Source organism: Anomalospiza imberbis, chromosome 7 (genome assembly GCF_031753505.1).
Source record: "Anomalospiza imberbis isolate Cuckoo-Finch-1a 21T00152 chromosome 7, ASM3175350v1, whole genome shotgun sequence".
Lineage (NCBI taxonomy): Eukaryota > Metazoa > Chordata > Aves > Passeriformes > Viduidae > Anomalospiza > Anomalospiza imberbis.
In genome coordinates this window covers 6,140,035-6,157,688 of record NC_089687.1, presented here as the reverse complement: position 1 = coordinate 6,157,688, position 17,654 = coordinate 6,140,035, and the positions used below count along the sequence as shown (strand labels likewise).

The 17,654-nt window shown below is 39.7% G+C and overlaps 1 protein-coding gene across 5 annotated transcripts in view; it reads left to right on the top strand.

Moving 5' to 3' along the window:
* Window positions 1-17,654, top strand: part of THSD7B (thrombospondin type 1 domain containing 7B) — a 378,906-nt gene that overhangs the window by 203,103 nt on the left and 158,149 nt on the right. For all 5 annotated transcript variants that reach the window (XM_068195171.1, XM_068195173.1, XM_068195169.1 and 2 more), the window contains exons 7-8: window positions 10,402-10,557; window positions 12,127-12,324. In XM_068195171.1, the coding sequence (XP_068051272.1) occupies window positions 10,402-10,557; window positions 12,127-12,324 (354 nt within the window). The remainder of the gene's footprint in view (window positions 1-10,401; window positions 10,558-12,126; window positions 12,325-17,654) is intronic.

Here is a 17,654-nt window from a genome sequence, read left to right as displayed (position 1 = left end):
CCCCTTGGTAGCTGAATGTACTTATCTGTAGTGTAGTCTTAGTTTAGAATATAAAACAGGTTGTCACACACCATTCCGGATATGGCTTTAGCCTCTGCTTCAGGTTGATACACAATCTTTCTTGTGATTTGAAGGGGAAAGCAAAAATAATATTGTCACAACTTCTGAGCAGACAGACGAGTTTTGGACTCTGGAAGTGAGTTATATTTCCTTTAGAAGAATAATAAGTAGTTACAGATTTACAATGAATAATTCATCATAGGCTGTTTTATTTACTCAATGTGGTGCTCTTGCAGAATGTGTTTTTGAGCAGAGATGTAAGATAATAACACAATATTGTATCTTAGATTTATTTACTTACAGAGGAGAAGCAAGTGTTTCCTGGATGCCCAATGTGTGTCCCAGCATCCCTCACAGACTCTGAGGTTATAGACAACCAGACCTGTTTTAATTTCTATTCAGTTCATGCACAGTAGCTGATTCACCTCTCCCAGACATCTGGCACTCCTTTGCTCTCCCAGCACAACCCCTCTCTCTTGTGTCACACAAGTGTGTGATGTAGGGGACTTCCAGAGTTAGAAAAGTGCTGTTGATAAAATGTGTGGCATTTATTGACTTTCTTCATCCTTCTGAGCACCCCTGTGTTCCTTGCAGCCACTGTGAGGCAGGTTGGTGAGCAGAGAGCTTGAACTGACTTCATTCACCCTTTATTCTTTGTCAGAATTGTGAATTTCTCAGGAAGACTAGAGGAGTGCCTCTGAATTCCTTGGGCATTTACGTATCTCGTGACCAGAGTGGTGCTACATATCCAGTGTGTGACCCACCTGCAGCTTTTTCCCTTGCTCAAAGTTCAGTTCAGCTTAAAAGTTGCAAGCCTTCTCCTCAACTGAAAAAAACCCACAAACCCTGGGGTATCTCTTCCTTGTATTTACACTTCTATTCTTTAAAAAAAAATAAATTCATATAGTCAACTGGAAAAACCCAGATGTGCAGAGCAGCTGTACAAAGTGTAAACTATTACTGCAATTTCAAAGCAGTATTGCACATGTACAGTAGTGCTTGGAAAGTGAAAATCCCATCTACTCTCAGCACAATGACATGCAAATGGAAAGAGGGAAAGCCTTCCCTGTTATCCCTCCTCATCCAGTAATATTCAGTGTGTCTCATTTACTAGCTGACTAATTTTTGTTCTTTGAATAAATAAGGAATTACATATTTTTTGGCTTTTTTCTTTTGGCAATCATAACTGGCAGAATACTTTTATTTATCACTATCTCATCTTTTACTGTACCAATTTTTCAGTGATGAGGAGAAGATAAGGAAATTAATCCTCTATGTATAAGCAAATATAGTGTCTAATTGCTACCATCCAAAGCACAGTAATTTTTCTTTCTTCACCTCTTGAGTGTCCTTAAAGGGATCATTCAGGAATCAAACAAGCAAGTCTAATGGGATATTACCATCCATCACAGTTGTTATTCTTCTGGCTACTTCCATGGAGAATTTGGACCTGGGCCCAATGACATATGCAAAAGAAGATTTTGTCCCGTGGTCTCTCCAGCAGCATTCTGGGATAAAATATGTTGAATCCTAGTTGGAGACAGGTACCATCTGTGATGTGTTTATACATACTGCTCAAAGCTCTTTTATCTCTCAAGGATGTCTCTCCCATTTTTTATTTGCCTAGTCTTCCCATCTATTTCTTCTTTTATTAAAACGTGTGTTTGGAAAGGGAGCACCTGTTTCCTTGAGCCCCTATATATCAGTTGTTCAGAAGGTTAAGTCTGCTGAAATCTTTCTGTATTTTGATTATAAGGTTCCAACTTGAAGATACTGAAAATGGAAAACTGTCACTCAGGTATTACTTTAAGAATGCATTGATAAGATTTCAAATTTTTCTTCCCCAAGAGGTGACCCTAACTAAGAAATCCCTGTCTTGTTCCAAGTGAAGTTATATGTTTTTTAAGCCTTGAGGAGGATGTTCATACTATTAATAGGAGTATTTGGAAGGAAAAGATATTGCAGTCTTTGAAGTACTTGGTAATATTCCTGCATTCTGAGGGTGCTACAGCTAAATTTACATTGGTAAATGTGTAAAGTGATGCGTAGTTCAGAGGTCTGTGAATGTAGGTAACTTAAGTGAAGAGACTGTGCTGCTTTTAATGCTAACTCTTCTGTCCAAGGAGTCCACATCCCTCCTCACCCAGGAGGCTTTTGTTAATTTAGGCTGAATTTTAACATGATTACCTTTCTACAGATCCTTCTGGTTTTAAGTATCTCACTCAATTTGAACATGTTTACATTTATAATGCTTAATTATTACATTATAATGCTTAATTACAACCAAGAGGTTGTAATCTAGTAATTCCAGAGGTGGAAGTGGCAAATGTGCATGTTTGAAATGATGTTGCTTTTAAAGAGGAGACACATTTTGCACAAAAAGTAGCACAAAATATGCAAGTGAGCTATTTGTGGTACAGCCCTTCCTGCCCTTCAGCTCTGGATACTCCTTGATCCCTGTGCCTGAAATCCCATTTCTGGAACAAACTGTAGGAATGGTGGTGACTGCCCTTCTTTGTACCTTTTTTTAAAAGTAAATCTGTTCATTCATATGAAAACTCTTTTAAGCAAAGTAGGAATGCACATCATTAACTTATTTTCAAAGCCAGACATTGCTACCATAGTACACACGTGCTTTCTTCTCTTCTGTGAGTGGGCTTACAAAAAGAGATAAGAGTTTTGGGGTTTAGTGTACCTACAAAAAAGACATCTGGTAGGAGAGAATGTTATGCAACAATCTGTTTATGAAACCTTTCCTTGTTTGGCAGTACAACTCTCCTCTCAATCTCAATAAATTATTCCAGTGATATAGGAATGAAAATTCCTCTCAGAATCTAGGACTGGTGTCTGTATTTATGTTCAAACAGTTAATAAACATGTAGTTCCTAGATTTAATTTTCTACCTCAGGATTTTTTTTAACTTTCTTTTCTGAAGACCAAGGAGTATCCTTCTGTTTTCTAATTAATTTTGCTTCTTGGATTTATCTGGAAACTGTATCTCTTTCACAGTAGTCTGGGAGATGGCAGTCTTTATAAAATACTCCAGAAGTATTTCCTCTCTTCTCTGAACTAGTTACCTGCTGTCTCTAGTGACTGGGATTGCTGCTCTTTCCATATTTTCTGTAGTTTTCTAATTAGGGTTCTGTCTGCCCTGTCATTCTTTCATAAAATTTGTGCCTTATAGATCTTGAAATTTTTCCTTTTTTATTTGTTTGAATGAGATCCAATTCAGATCGTGCTTTCAGAATTTTCTTAGAGTGTTTTTGAAGCCTGTCTGCTTAAGTTTTAATTATAGGACTGAAAAGACCTTTCTGAAATAATGCTTTGCTTCCTTGAATCCTCTTTATTGTTTACTCAGCATAGTAAATTTGGCTAATAAAATGTATCTCCTATAACCTGCTCACCAGAAGTCATTGCAGGTTCCTATCTTCTTAATCTGTGTTATTGCATCTGTAAATCCATGTCAAATTCTCATGCCTGTACAAGGTTCTAAAGTTTTGTTTGCATTTTTTTTTTGCTTAATGAGTTTCTCTATCATATTTATCTGCATATATTTGTTTTTATCCGAGCTTTAATTTCAATAGCATGTATGTGACAGAGTTTGCCTTCATTTTTTTTGGATAGCTTTTAGTGTTACCCTCCAAAACTATTTCTTAGAGAATTCTCTATTATTTTTATATTCCTCTTTCCTTTGAGAGACATTCAACCCTCACCTGTTAGTGGACACAATACCTTGCCTGACTTACTCCCCTGCAGTTCCTCAGCCTATACTAATTTTTGCTTTATTTTTAGGATGCAATTCCACCTGTTTCATTTTACATCAGATTGGTTTTTTATAAACTTGTGTGTCGCCAGCTGTAGCAGCAAAACCTCCTTTAGTCTGTTTACAGCTGAGGACTTGGAAAATCCTCAAGTACCTGTTCAGGTCTAATGGTTACTCTCTGATCCATCCCTCTGTGTATTCCCTTATGTAGTTTTGTCTTACAAGCCCCTTTACTGACAGAATCACAAAATGGTCTGAAGCTGAATCTGGTCCCCTGAACTTTCATCTAAGTCCAACTTCTACGAGTCTCAAAATTATTATTTTATGGCCTTTATATGTTCTTGTTTTCCTCAAAATATTGAACTTTCTCCCTACTGCTGATAGACAAAAATGCCTATTCCTTTCTTATATGATGAGTGAATTTTTTTTCTCCCTACTGTTGATAGACAAAAATTCCTATTTCTTTCTTATCTGATGAGTGAATTTTTCAGACTCTTCTTGATTCCCACATGGGAAATATTTTGGCATTCTGTTCTGTTTTTCAGATAATGGTGCCTCTTTGGACTTGCACAGAGATTAATTTGAGGAGTCCTTTCGTAGATATGTTATTCTCTATTTATTCTCATCCCTTTCTTTCTGCCCTATTGTCTTTGTTAGCTCCAAAATGTGCTGTTTTACTTCCTTTGCTCTTTATGCTCCGTTTCCTAATGAGGGTGCCAAATTTTTTTCCCTGCAAGTTCTTTGTTCTGCTCCGAATCATGACCTTCCAATGTGTGTCTCCTGGGGGATTAGTGTTTCAAACAGGTGCATGTGGCATCTGTTCAGTAAACTGTGGTTTTGGGAAGAGGACAATGCCAGTGGAAAGTCCAGCTTGAATGTGCCACCATCCCCTTGGGTGCCAGGGGTCTTGTGGAGCACCAGGTCTGACTCTTCAGGAATTGGAAGTTGGTTGTGCAGGTTGTTGTTGTTTATGGCTGTTGCCATCCTGCATGTTTATAGGGAAAGGGCTGTGTTGATGAACATAAGCTGCCTGTAGGAGTTGATGCAGGTTATGCACTCTTGGAGTGAATAGGAACCCTGTGTGGAGTGTGAGCCCTATATTAAATGCACACTTTTTTTTTTTTTTTTTTTGGTAAATTTATGCTGGTGAAACTGCAGGAATGAGAAGATTAATTTACTCTACGGAAATTAGAATTTTAGGACTTTGATGTTTAAATCCTGTTTTCCTTCTCTGGTTTATGAAATTGAAAAGGAATAGGTTAGAATATATTAGTAATGAGAAAACTTGACTAGGACTGTAGGAGGGAGAGAAATAATGGTCAGCAGTGGTGTGAAAAAAGCTTTGTTGAGCTGCTCCTAGTGCAGCAACAGGAGCATCCAGCCTGGGGCTTGGCTGACCTGAATCAGCTAGAAACCAGATTCTCAGGTGGAACTTCTGCCCCCCCAAGGATCCCTCTCATCCCAAACTAGTTATTTATCACTGGGATGGCTGTATTGGCTTGAAAAGGTGAGAAATACACCTCTGAAGTGTGAAATATATTCAGAGAAGTCTGTATCAGATTTTTATTGCTGGGATGCCAAGTTATTGATCTGTAAGCTCACCAAATGCTGAGCAGATTTATGAGATACAACTCATATAATGGAAAAATAAATATGTAACAGCTGGCTTCTTCAGGGGAAACCCTGTAGAAGCAGGAGAGGAAATGATTTTATTCAGATTGTTGTAGTGCTTGACAGTGGTGTTTAAATGTGCATTTCAAAAATTTGAGTTTGAATCCATTAAGGAAAAAAAAATTCCCCTAATGTCTTACAGAGGTGTAATACTTTCAGTTATTTCATATCTTAAAACTAATTAAACTAAAATGAAGTGAGTAATGTTTAAAAAGACTTTGACAGTGAAAAAAGTGAGCCTTTTAAGAGATGCCTTATAAATAATAGGCCTTTTTTTGTCAATAAGTTATTTGTTATGACCTTGAATAATTATCACTTTATAAATGCTTGAATTTGTTTATCTGGCTGTGGTATGCAGCAAATAATATGTTGCCCAGTTAGTTCATGTGAGATACAAGGTTTTAGTCCAGGCTTTTATCTTTGAAAGCTAACGTTTTAATTGCATCTGTGTTTTTATAATTATTTCCTGCCACTGGAACTGGATTCATTCCCTTCCAGACAGTGATGGTTAGTTCTGTGTAATTTTGTCCTGCTGTTTTTCTGAGGCCGGGGAGCTGCATTGTGTTCAGACAATAACGGGGAGCGAGATGAAAAATTAAAAGGATTTGTGTGCACGAGGCTACGCCACAAACTGGGACACTGGGGAGAGAGAAGGAAGCCAGAGGTGTCTGGAGCAGCAGACACTGGAGAAAAATGAAGTTTGTGTGCCAAGGCCAGCCTGGCTGCTCCCAGGATCCACGCTGGCTGTGTCACCAGCGTAGCTTTGGGCCACCTGTGCCACATCCCAGTGTCCCAGGCACATCCACAGAGGTGCTTTTGTCGTGCCAGTCACAGAAGAGGTTTCTCCTTCCTGTGGAATGAATGCTGAACTTGGCACTGGGCAAAGCTCCCACTCTTACAAGGCTTTCATGAAGTTTTCATGGATTTTCTTCCCTGTTTCATAGCTTTTCTTCCCTGTTTTCCTTGTTTCTTCTTTCACCCTCTCTGGTGGTCTGCTCCAGCGATTTTCAGTCTTTTCTGGATAACAGCCAAAAGGCTGAAATAGCCTGCAGAATCCTTTTTTCCTTCCCATCATTGCCTTTGCTGCCATCCCAGCATCCCTGTTGCCTCTGCTGTTTTTCCTGGACACTCTTAATGAATTGTCACCTCTGATCTGCTCAGTCATGTGGCTGCTGGTGGGGAGCCCCGTGCTCACTCTCAATTTTTGCCAGATATGTAGAGTCTGTTGTTAATCTCCACAAGTTCTGCTGTAGCAAAACAATGCAGTATCCCAGCTGAGATCACAGTCCTGTTGAGCAGCAGAGGGAGGACACAGGGATACTTTTTGTCTGTGTCACTTTAATAAAATTGTGAGGATTTTTATTGTTCTGAAATACATTAAGCCGTTGTTGCTCTTGGCAATCCACTATTAACCCTCTTTCATGCTGTGATTAGCCTTCTATTCATACGTTGTTCCTTGTCTATTAAATGGATTTTAATTGAAAATAGGCCTCCAACTTTGTGCTTAGTGGCTTCAAAACTAATTGATTTTTCCTCAAAGCATAAAGGAACCCTTTCCATCAGACATGGGGTGCATTAGGCTCTTAATGGAGGGGTGCAAGGGACTGGGGTTGCTGCCATTCCAGGCTGGTCAGATTGCATTCCCCACTTTTCCCTTGTGCAGTGTTTTGTTTTTGCTATAAAAATGTCTTTCAGGTTAGAGAAATTACTGGCAAATGTTGTGCTGGGTTTACCCCTATTGTGTTTTACACATGAAGGTATTTTTATAACATAACTCACTCCTTTGTGGTTTTCTCAAGTAATTTCCCTTTGTATTGATCCAAGTGTCTTTGGTTTATAAGTCCCAGCAAAGGCAGTAAGAGCTTTCACAAGGATATACCATCCCTTTCTTGTACCTGCCTTGTATCCTGGGAATCTTTAATTTGGATTAGTTTTGCCATATGGTAAACATTTGGATTTATTTCCTTGAGAATTAAGTATTACCTAAAATACGTAAGGGGCAGAACTGATAATCTTTGTGTGTCCAATATTAGTGATATTTAGAAAAGTCTCATTTTTAGTAGCAAAAATACTTGAGTTTTCATTGTAAAAGGGAAATGTAGTTAAAGTCTAGGAAAAAAGTGTTATCTACCTCCTGAGGAGTTGAAAAACCATATTTGACAGGACCCCCTGCAAACAAAATGCCATCCTATGCATTTCTGCCTCTGTTTGGTCAGCATTGCTTTTAACATAGTGTAGGTATGTGTGCCTGCAAGTATCTGTCCACATGACTCTATTCAAAGATAATTTATTTATTGGCTTAAAATTACGTTATGGAAATAATCATATCAGAGCTGATTTCCTCTTCCACTCTTCCTCCAAATCATTACCTCAGTAAAAATATATAGGGAAACAAGACACTTTAGAACCCAATTTATTATCTCCTGCTGGTAGCAATAACCTGAAAATAACAGCAAATAGTAAAACTCAAACTTGAGGCTAGACACTGGTGCTGGGAACAGCTGCAGTTGCATTTATAAAGGATAGATTCAATATAACAGCTGTAGAAATGTGCAATGTTTCAGAAGCTCCCAGATTAGTACTTGATTGCTTTTTCAAGTTTATTCTATGGATTGGGAAGAACACAGGATTTTAAAAGGTACGAACAAGCGTCATAAATAAGCTGCTACTTGAATCAGAGATGTTTCTTCCCCTTCCCACTCTTTGCTTTCCTGGCTTCTGCCTTCCACCTTCCTCCAAAAACGTGGCTAATGTTGTTCCACGGAAAATAATTACACAAAAAGCACTTTTTCTGTATGAATGCAGGAAAATGCCACCACAGAGTCAATTATTGAACGAAATCAGAAGGCTGGCCCATTCCTAAAGACATTCCTGGCAGCTCTGTTCATTTATCATAGGCATAATGTCAGGTTTTTTTCCTGAGTAGGACATCCTCAGCCAGGCTACCTGTGCCATTTGGAGGCTGCAGTGTGTGAGAATTTTGGCATTTAAAAGATTCACAAAAAAATTCTCCCTTATCATTCCTTTATAATAAAGGATTTTTTAATTCCAAATCAATTTAAAATCATGTTGGGTGCACTGATTGGTTTTCAAGGAAGATGAATCATCCAGCTGTATCTAGGCTTCCACATTTAAATAGTTAAATTCAGTATAGAAACATTTTAAATAGTTAAATTCAGTATAGAAACCTAAAAATCAGTGAGGAGGGAGGAGCCATTCCTGGCAATGACACCTTGAGTTAGAGCAAAGCAGGACTGGACTTAAATCCTTGGGTTGACCATTTGTGCTCAGTTTTATTTCCTTCCATTTCCCCAAGTGAACTTCCAGAAAACTGAAACAGTTTTGCAAAGCTTGATGCTGAGAGGCAGGTTAAACCATGCATGAGACTTCTAGGTAAAATAAATACTCTTATCCTTAAAACTCTAATATTTATCTCATTCTGTCTGTCACTTCACTTGCAAGGTTTCTAGAAAAGGTCTCTTTATGTGAGCATTCAGATGATTTGGATTTATGCCACCTTGTTCTAATCTTTAAATGAGCATGTCAAAGGCCTTACAGGGTCTCAGAAAACATTCAGAAAATAGTCTTTTTTACCAGTTTATTATCTTTCAGCTTAGAATTAAATCACACTATTGTTTAATCCTATTATTCTGATGAGTTGGAACCATAAGCACTGATATTGGTCTGAATATCACTTCCAACTGACAGGTCTAAACTCAGCTTCAGGATGTGCAAATCAAAATTTGAGATTTTGAGTGCTAAATTCTTGTGTCTAAAAAAAAAAAAAAAAAGAAATGTTTTTCTTCAAATGATTAATTTTAAAGAAAATGGTGTAATATCAGAAAAAGGAAAGATTACTCATATACTGGGCTTGTTTTTGCAAATTCTTTTGAAATCAATTCCGTGCATGGAAGCAAAGAAAAACAGACATGAAAAATAAAAATGAGGATAAAACAAACTCAGTAGCTATAAAAATTAATGAAGTCTTGGTAATGCCATGGCAAAGTAAACTCAAACAAGCCTTTGCCTTTTGAAAGACTGCTTTGATATTGATTTATCTAAAGAGACAGCCAAATTCAGCCCATAATGTAATTGAAATGCAATATCATATAATGACTCAGAGGACAGATTTAAGAGTCTTTCTTTCCCTTTCTTTTCCTTCCTCCCCCTGCCCCAAATAAAAAGGTGAGAGAAGTTAATTGAGTCTAGAAATCTCTTATGATAAATGAAAATACAAAGAAAGTCAACTTTCCAAATCCATTGTCAGTATCAACTAAACTGGAGCTCAGCAGGGTTTGGGATTGGCTTATTTCTGGGATAAAAAGGATTGGAGATCCATGGGTGCAGGCAGCTCTCTCAGGCAGGAAAGATGCTTCATGTTTGTGTCTGTGTAGAAGAATCCAAGAGCTCTGCTCAGTTTTATTGGAAGTCAGTGAAGAAAATCCAAAATCTGGACACTGCATCCATAATCCAGAGATGGCAGTGCCCTGACGGGAATGGGGAGAGTTCCCTGTGCTTGGGTTTTACTCAGCCACCTCTGCCTGGCTCCCAGTTGCAGTGGGAGCTTTTTGGATTCCCTGCTTAAGTATCTTTCTCTTCAGCCCTGTCTAAAGAGGTCTCCTTGGCCATAAATGTGGGGGTTAGATCCTGGTTTGTTAGTCCAGCACTGCTAAAAATCAGCACTCAATCTAGTTTTAAAGCGTAGTCTCAAGTGGCTTGCTGAATATGGGTGATTTAGATAAAACTCTTAAGTGCCTTTCTGAACACAACAAAAGGATTAACTTTTTGCCCTGGGAGATAAGACCCTGAAAAATCTCTGGATTTTGGTGCATTCTGGAAAACTAAGACCAGCAGGACAGAGTTACAGCCTTGATTTTCTTTTTTCCTTTTTTTTCCTTTTTCATTAGTTGCCAGACCAGTCGACGGGAAGCTTTGCCAGGGTCCTGCCCCTACCACCTCCCAGCTGTGTCACCTGCCGTGCCTGGCCGAGTGCGCGGTGTCCTCCTGGTCACCGTGGGGTCCCTGCCTGCCCGAGAGCTGCCAGCACCGCCACGGAGGGAGAGGTGAGCAGGGAATGCAATACTGCAGAAAGACCGCAAAAGCAGAGGTGTCACATTGCACATCGGGAGCCGAATGTGTTTTTTAAAAAAGTTACTCTAACACAGGATGATGCTCTTGGATGTGTGTAGTGGAATTTGACCTTTAAAAGCTTTTTGCCATAATTCATGTGAGAAAAAGTAAGGTTTTCCAAGCTGATTCAGCTCCTCTTGTCCTGCACTGAAGTTGTGCAGGATGATCTCTCGGGCTAGCAGCTGCCAGGCTGCCCCTCTGTGATCCCCCTGGAAGTCCTGCTGCATGCCTGGGTTCCAGGGCAGTGTATCAGTGTACCACGGCCCTGAAATCTGGACTCAGGTGGACCCAAGAGGTTGTTCTCATTGTTGTGGGTTTGGTTTAAATTCCTAGAAGGAGGATCTGCAAATGTAATTCAACCTCCCCTGGATTTTAGTTGAAAGCTGTACATGTTTGTTGCTATGACAAGTTGAGATTCCTCACAGAGCCTTTCCTAAGGCTCTCAGTTGCAAAGATGTTTCTTGGAGTGCACGTCAGGGAATGGATATTATTCTTTAGAAATTATGCTCTTCTGAAAACTGCTTGAGTATGCAAAATGATTTCAACCAGTCAAAAATTTTCAAACAAAAAGAGAAATAATGGAAAATAATATTTGCAAAAGCATTTCATGTTTAAATTGTTTTGAATAATTTCTTTTTGCTCATTTGAGAACTGTGGAAGTTTTATCTGTTATATTCTCTGGGATGTTTTATTTTTAATTTTCTTTTCTGTTTCATGACCAAAGCATTTCCATGTGACCTCTACTAATGCTGTATATTTGCCCCTGCTCTGAGACTGTAAGAGGAAAAACTCAAGGGGTTTTTTTTGCCTTTTTCTTAGAATTCTGTGTCATTTACATAACAGAACTTGCTGAAAGATACTTGTGTATTAGTTCTGCATTGTATATAGCAACATGACTTTTGGTTTTATTCAGGAGGAGGTAGATTATGTAATCAATTCTATGATTATTTCTGTAACCTTTTCCTTCCACTTTACATTTGAATCTTCCAGTTTAATAGGATGTCATTTCAAAGAAGTCTGATATGTATTATGTATCAGAAAACCTTACACTTTCATAAAACAGAATACTAATTTCTTAGTAAACTATTCAGCTGTGTCTCAAAACAAATCCTTTCGTTAGTGGATTCCCAGGCAGAATATAGATGTCATTTATATCTTCAGTTCCTTAACTGTTCCTCTCTTTTTATCTTAATGCTGTTCTAACATTAATATATGCATCGCTGGTAAATGTCTATATCTTGACATGTGTATTTCTGTCTAATGTTAATGAAAGGGAAAAAGAAATGTGAAAAATGTGAGTTGCTGGAATTCTTTGCATGCTGTTAGATTTTGCATGCCTGGGCACCTACAGTGCTGTCCCAATCAACCCAGTTTGTAAATATTGTTCACTTGCTTGTCTTTAAATCCCCCAGCTCCAGATGCCCCATATAGTCCTCTCACTACTGGATTAATGCATGACTATTTTTTCTGTTGTCCAGTTAATCCAGCTCTGCTTTTTCCAGGCTTTAGGATGAGACAGAGGCAGGTGATGGTGGATCCCGTGGGCACCCTGGCTGGTTGTCCTCATTTGGTGGAGTCCATTCCTTGTGAAGACGCGCGGTGTCACGAGTGGGTGGTGTCAGAGGGAGCCTGTGTGACCGACCGAGGGAAATGTGGGCCTGGTCACCGTGTCCTGAAGGCTGTCTGCAAGAGCAGGAAAGGTGAGCTGGGCTCTGCTCCTAAAAGCCCTGTGGTTTTTTGTGCCTCCTAAAATGACATTTTGTTGCGGAGCAATTGGCGCTTGTGTACAATGGCTCCTTACTGAATTTTTAATAAAACTTTCAGATTTTTGAGTTGACTGTTTTGCTCCTTAAAGCCTGGGGCTAGTAGAACCCAGGATTTTGCCTGGAGCCTTCTGTTCCATTTTATCCAGAAGAGGATGGCGCACCAGTGCAGGTTCTGTGTTGTCGTTGCTGGCCTTATTACCACAAAAGTGGGATATTTGTACTAAATCAGGGCTCTCACTGAGGTCAGCAGCCCTATGGGCATTCAGAATATCAATCCAGCTCCCAGAAGTGCTTCTATCCTCAGGTTTTAGCCTGTGGTCTGAATAATTTTCTCACTGGGATAACACTGTTACAGTCATGAGCAGGGATGCTCGGTTGTGCTGCCAAAGTGAATACAGGACTAAGATGTAAATGAAATGATTGTACTGAGTAATCCTTCCCTTGGCAGCAGTTTGAGACCTGCAGAGTGTTCAGTGTACAGGTTGCTAATAATGAATAAGTACATTTTTATGTGACGTTTACAAACAGCCAGCAAGATGTTATTTCTTGTGTATGGTTTGAACCTCAGCCAAAAGTTTCATTTCTTGATAAGGTCACTGTTGTCAGATCTTTAGATTCAATTACATGGAGCACAATTTTGCAGTCCTTAGTCACAGGAAGACTGTGCTATCATCTCAAAAGTGGCAAAACTGTGCAAGTTTAGAGCCTGATATGTTATCTGAAATGAAGAATTCCTCTTTTAGTGGTGGTGAGACCAATCACAGGAAACAATTTCAGGGTGGTAACAAGTGGTTAATTGGTAAGTGGTAAATATGGCGGGTTGTTTATGAGGCACTAGAACCTGGCAGAAAGAAATAATGGCTGCTTTGTCTGAAGAACATGGATTCCTTTGAAATATATTTAAATCTGTGTGGTTTTCTTGTTTGTGAGAATTGGGGAAATAAAAGAAATCTTCATCTTTTACAAAATGACACAGCCAGAATGTCAAGGAGAGCAAAGAGCTCACTCTGAATTTTGCCTGAGTGGTCTCTGCTGATGTGTGATGATTACTGTAGGTCCAGGCCAGCAGGATGAGTGCAGATGGAGGCTGGCATTGCTGAGGAGCACCAGGTACTTCACACTGTTGAAGCTGTGCTCCAACTTGTGCTGGGGACAGAAAGCGTGTTCCATGGCAGATGCTCACTGATCTCTGATCAAACTGTTCTCTGTGGCTGTGATCCTTCAGAAGCCAGGCCTTTGAAGTGTCTCTTTTTCATTCAATTGTTCAACAAGTATTGGAAGTCTTGTAATACCCTTTTAATTTCAATTATTCTGTGCATGTTCTAGTAAAAAAAGAATGGTGGGATACTCTTCCCACCCCGCCAGCCTGAGGCAAACATTGTTACTAGATGTGATCAGCGTCCACTTAGAACTGAGAAGATTTCACCAGGAAATATCCAGGTTACCAGACAGGTTAGAATCACTGCTTAATGCTACTCTGAAGACTTTCTGAAGTCTTGATTGGGTATGAGAGGTCTGGAAGAGTCCTTACTGTTGAAGCTGGAAAAAGAGTCAAATTGTTTCTTCTTCTCTCAATTCACTAACGTAGTTACTTTGTTCATAACCTTATTTATTTCCTTCTGTAATGTTCTCTTACCTAAATTTCCTTTACAAAAAGTAGTCTGCTTTTTTTGGATAAAAGTTGGAGCAAGTGTCAGCTTTGCTTAACGTGTTTAACCTGGAGTAGCTGGTTAGTTGGCAGGAGGAGGTCAGAAGGGAGTTATGTTAAACTGAGATGTGTCATTTCCAGGTGAAATAGCATAAGGCCTGTGTCCATGCTTAGCATTGTACACATGCTCAGTATTCTGTGCAAGCACTGGTCCTGCTGAAAGCTGTATTGTGTGCTGCTATTTTCATTTACTTAAGTGTCTTTTGTAGAATTCAGCTCTAAACTCCAGTGATTTATCCAGTCATTCTGTCATCCATGCTTGGCATTATTGCTCAGTTTTCCTACTGAATGCCTGTAGGGATGAAAAAAAGAAATTTTTTGGACTCTGTTAAATGCCAAGTCCAGTATATCATCATCTTAACAGTTCATTTGGGCCTGGAGTGTGTTGATTAGGGTACTTTGGGTTGTCTCTATATCCCTGCCAGCAAGATGCCTTCATTTTCATGTAAATGCCAGACTTTGTGATGTGGTGCTCTCCTCGTGTTGCTGCAGTGTGCTCGCTTCTCTTCACGAGCAGCTTCTGTGCTGTTGGTGTCAGCTGTGCTGCAGAAGAGTTTGCCATCAGGCTTCTTGTCCTTTCCTTCTGATTCCATCCTCAGTGGCTGAACCTGTGTCCTTTGCCACCTCTGCTTGGCTGTGTAACGCTGGGCTCTCCATGGCTCAGGCACAGGAGGAGGCCTTTTCCATCTGGAGTCTGTTTTTTCACTTGCCAAAAAAGAGCTTTTGGTCACCACATTTTCCTTCTCCCATGTACTGTCCATGGTGGCAGCCCATGCCACGAGAGAGATGAGGGGGAGCAGGGGCTAAAGAACCTCTTTCACCAACTGAAGCCTCACCTTTGAATCCTTTGTAGTGTCCCTTATTTCCATGTTAAAGAGCCATCATTTCTGGTGAGATTGTCACACTGGCCCAGGTAACAAACTGCTGCTGGCCTGAGCTGGAGCTTGGGCGACTTGGGAGCAAGTCACAGCTGGGTCAAGCTCTCATTTGTGGGGTTTCTCTGAAGGTTTCCCAGTCAAAACAACATCTCTGTGTAAAGGCTTGCATGAAGTTCAATGGTGTAACACTTGTGCTCAGCCTAGAGGTACAGAAATGGCTTTTTGCTTCTTAAATAGGTTAATTTGTAATAGTGAAGTGGTTCCACAGAGCACTTACTATGGACAGCAGGGCTTTATGTAGTAGCTGGAGTCTGTATTTTGTGATCTGCAGCACTTTAGCACAGATGAGGAGTAATGAGAAGACAATAGTAATCTCATTACTTTGTCATTATTAGGTGTCTGCTCCTACCTAGGAGTGTCTCTAATCTCTGTTAATAAGTTACTGAACATGTGCAAGATACTCTTAGTGTCTGGTCCATATCCCTTGAGTGCTTCTCTTCTATATCAACAAAAGGCAGTAGTGTAAAAAGTCAAATTAAATTAAATACTATGTAGAAACACAATGTCAAGTAATGCATCGAATAGAGAAAGAGTTCTTTTGTATGCTTCTTCTAAATACAGTTTTTTAGGATGATGTCTTTTATTTAGCTGGTGAAGGTCAATGGATATATTTGGGAAAGTCTGTGAAGCCAAATGAACAGTATAGGAAAATTGATAGTTGTACTAAAAATTGGACTGTGTGTGTCATTGGCTACATTGATCTATAATTCAGATAAAATAATTTATTTGAAAGCTCTTTTTTTATATTTACAGACATCTCAGGAATTATTTGTGATTTATCTCAGAGTGGTTGTTTTTGCTTGTTCAACAAGGAATTGAATAATTGCCTGTTAGTAATGTGTTCTTGGGCAGATGGCTGCAAGTGTCTGACATTTGATTTTGGGCAGCCTTGATTAGCACTGACAAACATTATTGTGCATTCACCAGATGAAAGGAACTCCCTGAAAAGTTTCCAGTTCACGAAACATGAACATGGTCAAAACTTTTTCATTTTCAAATGCAGTTGTGCAGTAGCCAAAGTGTGTTTCATTTTTTGAAGAGAGTGACCACAATCATCTTTTGCTCCTTTTGTCTTTGTAAGTGGTACAAGCACTTTGAGTGTGGTGAGTCAGGGGACATTCAGACAGCAGGGCTTGGCTCAGGGTCAGCAGGTAGAACTTCAGACTAGACAGGAGTACTTGTCCTTCAGAGGTAATTTCACAGTTTTTTGATTTAGGTGCTACAAAATACATAAACACGTTGGGTTCAGCCTGATGGAGGAATTTGGGCACCCGTTTTATTGTCATTTTCCCATATCTGTTTTAGGCTGCATTGATAATAGAAGATGAGATAGAAACAAAACAAATGTCGAGCCAGACCTTGTTTTTAGAAATGCCTGTTGTGCAGCTTGTGCAGAGCAGTCATTATGGTAAGGAGAACAACCTGAGAACAAATATGTAAAAGCAACTACAACAATAAACTCATGAAATAACAAGTATGACTCATAAAAGTAACAATTCATTTTCCAAGCATTTTATAAATGTTTCTGACAGTACCATAAGTGAATTTTTGCCTATTAGCAGTGCTCTTGAGTAGGTCATAAAATGTTATTATTCAGAATCATACCCACAAGTCTTCAATCTATTTTGCTGGAATTCCCATGTCATCATTTATTAATTTGCTTTTGCTTGTTCAGATTCCTACCAGAAGTACTATTAGTAGCAGAGAGGATTTCTCTGAGACAGTGAACAGCATGATATCTAAGTAATCAAATATATGAAATAAATCATACCCAAAGGCTTAATTGTTTTAATCAGAAAATTATTAGATCAACAACAGGGATTAATGCAGAGGTCAGGTGATTTTGCTGTATTCAGGCTCTTCTACTCCACTCCTGGTTAACAAATCTAAGCACAACTCAAAAGCTGCTGAGTATTTGCCTCCCTGTACTGTCAGCTTGGGTGTCAGGGTTTCTTTGGTTTGTGGGAGTTAAAATTCGTAGAATCAGAGAATGGTTTGAGTTGGAGGGGACTTTAAAGGGGACCTTTCAGTCCCCTCTGCCATGGGCAGGGATGCCATGAGTTTGCTTGGGCAAACAATCCAAACTTGTTATAAGTGGTGTCTTCATTTTAAGGATGGTATTTATAGCAGTGCTGGATAATCTCTCTGTTCCTTATGCACAGTTCAGGCAGTGCCAGGGAGATGCAGGTGCTGAGCCAGACGAGCAGAGTCCAGAGGATGCTGCTGACTCTCCCCTGTAGCACCCGAAGGACTGGTCCTGGGAGCTGTCACAAATCCTCCATCCTCAGCATCTCCTGCCTCACCTGGAGCTCTGAGGCACCCTGGGTGGGTCTGTGCATCCTTCCCAGGCTCAGCTGATAAATGAATAACACCTGGCAGCTCTCGGGACTCACGGCTGTGCGGGGTGAAGCTCCCTGCTATGGACCATCTGCCAAAGGGGCAGCTCAGGAATAAAACACTGCTGCCAGAGGAACTTCAGCACAGCAGTTCTGGTTTATTTTCTTGTGCCATCTCTTTGGTTCTAGGCAGTTGGAATCTAGAACCTGGCGCTTGCCAAGAAGATAAGAGGATTTTTGTTTTTCAATCTTAGTAAGTTCACTGAAAATGTATGTTTGGGT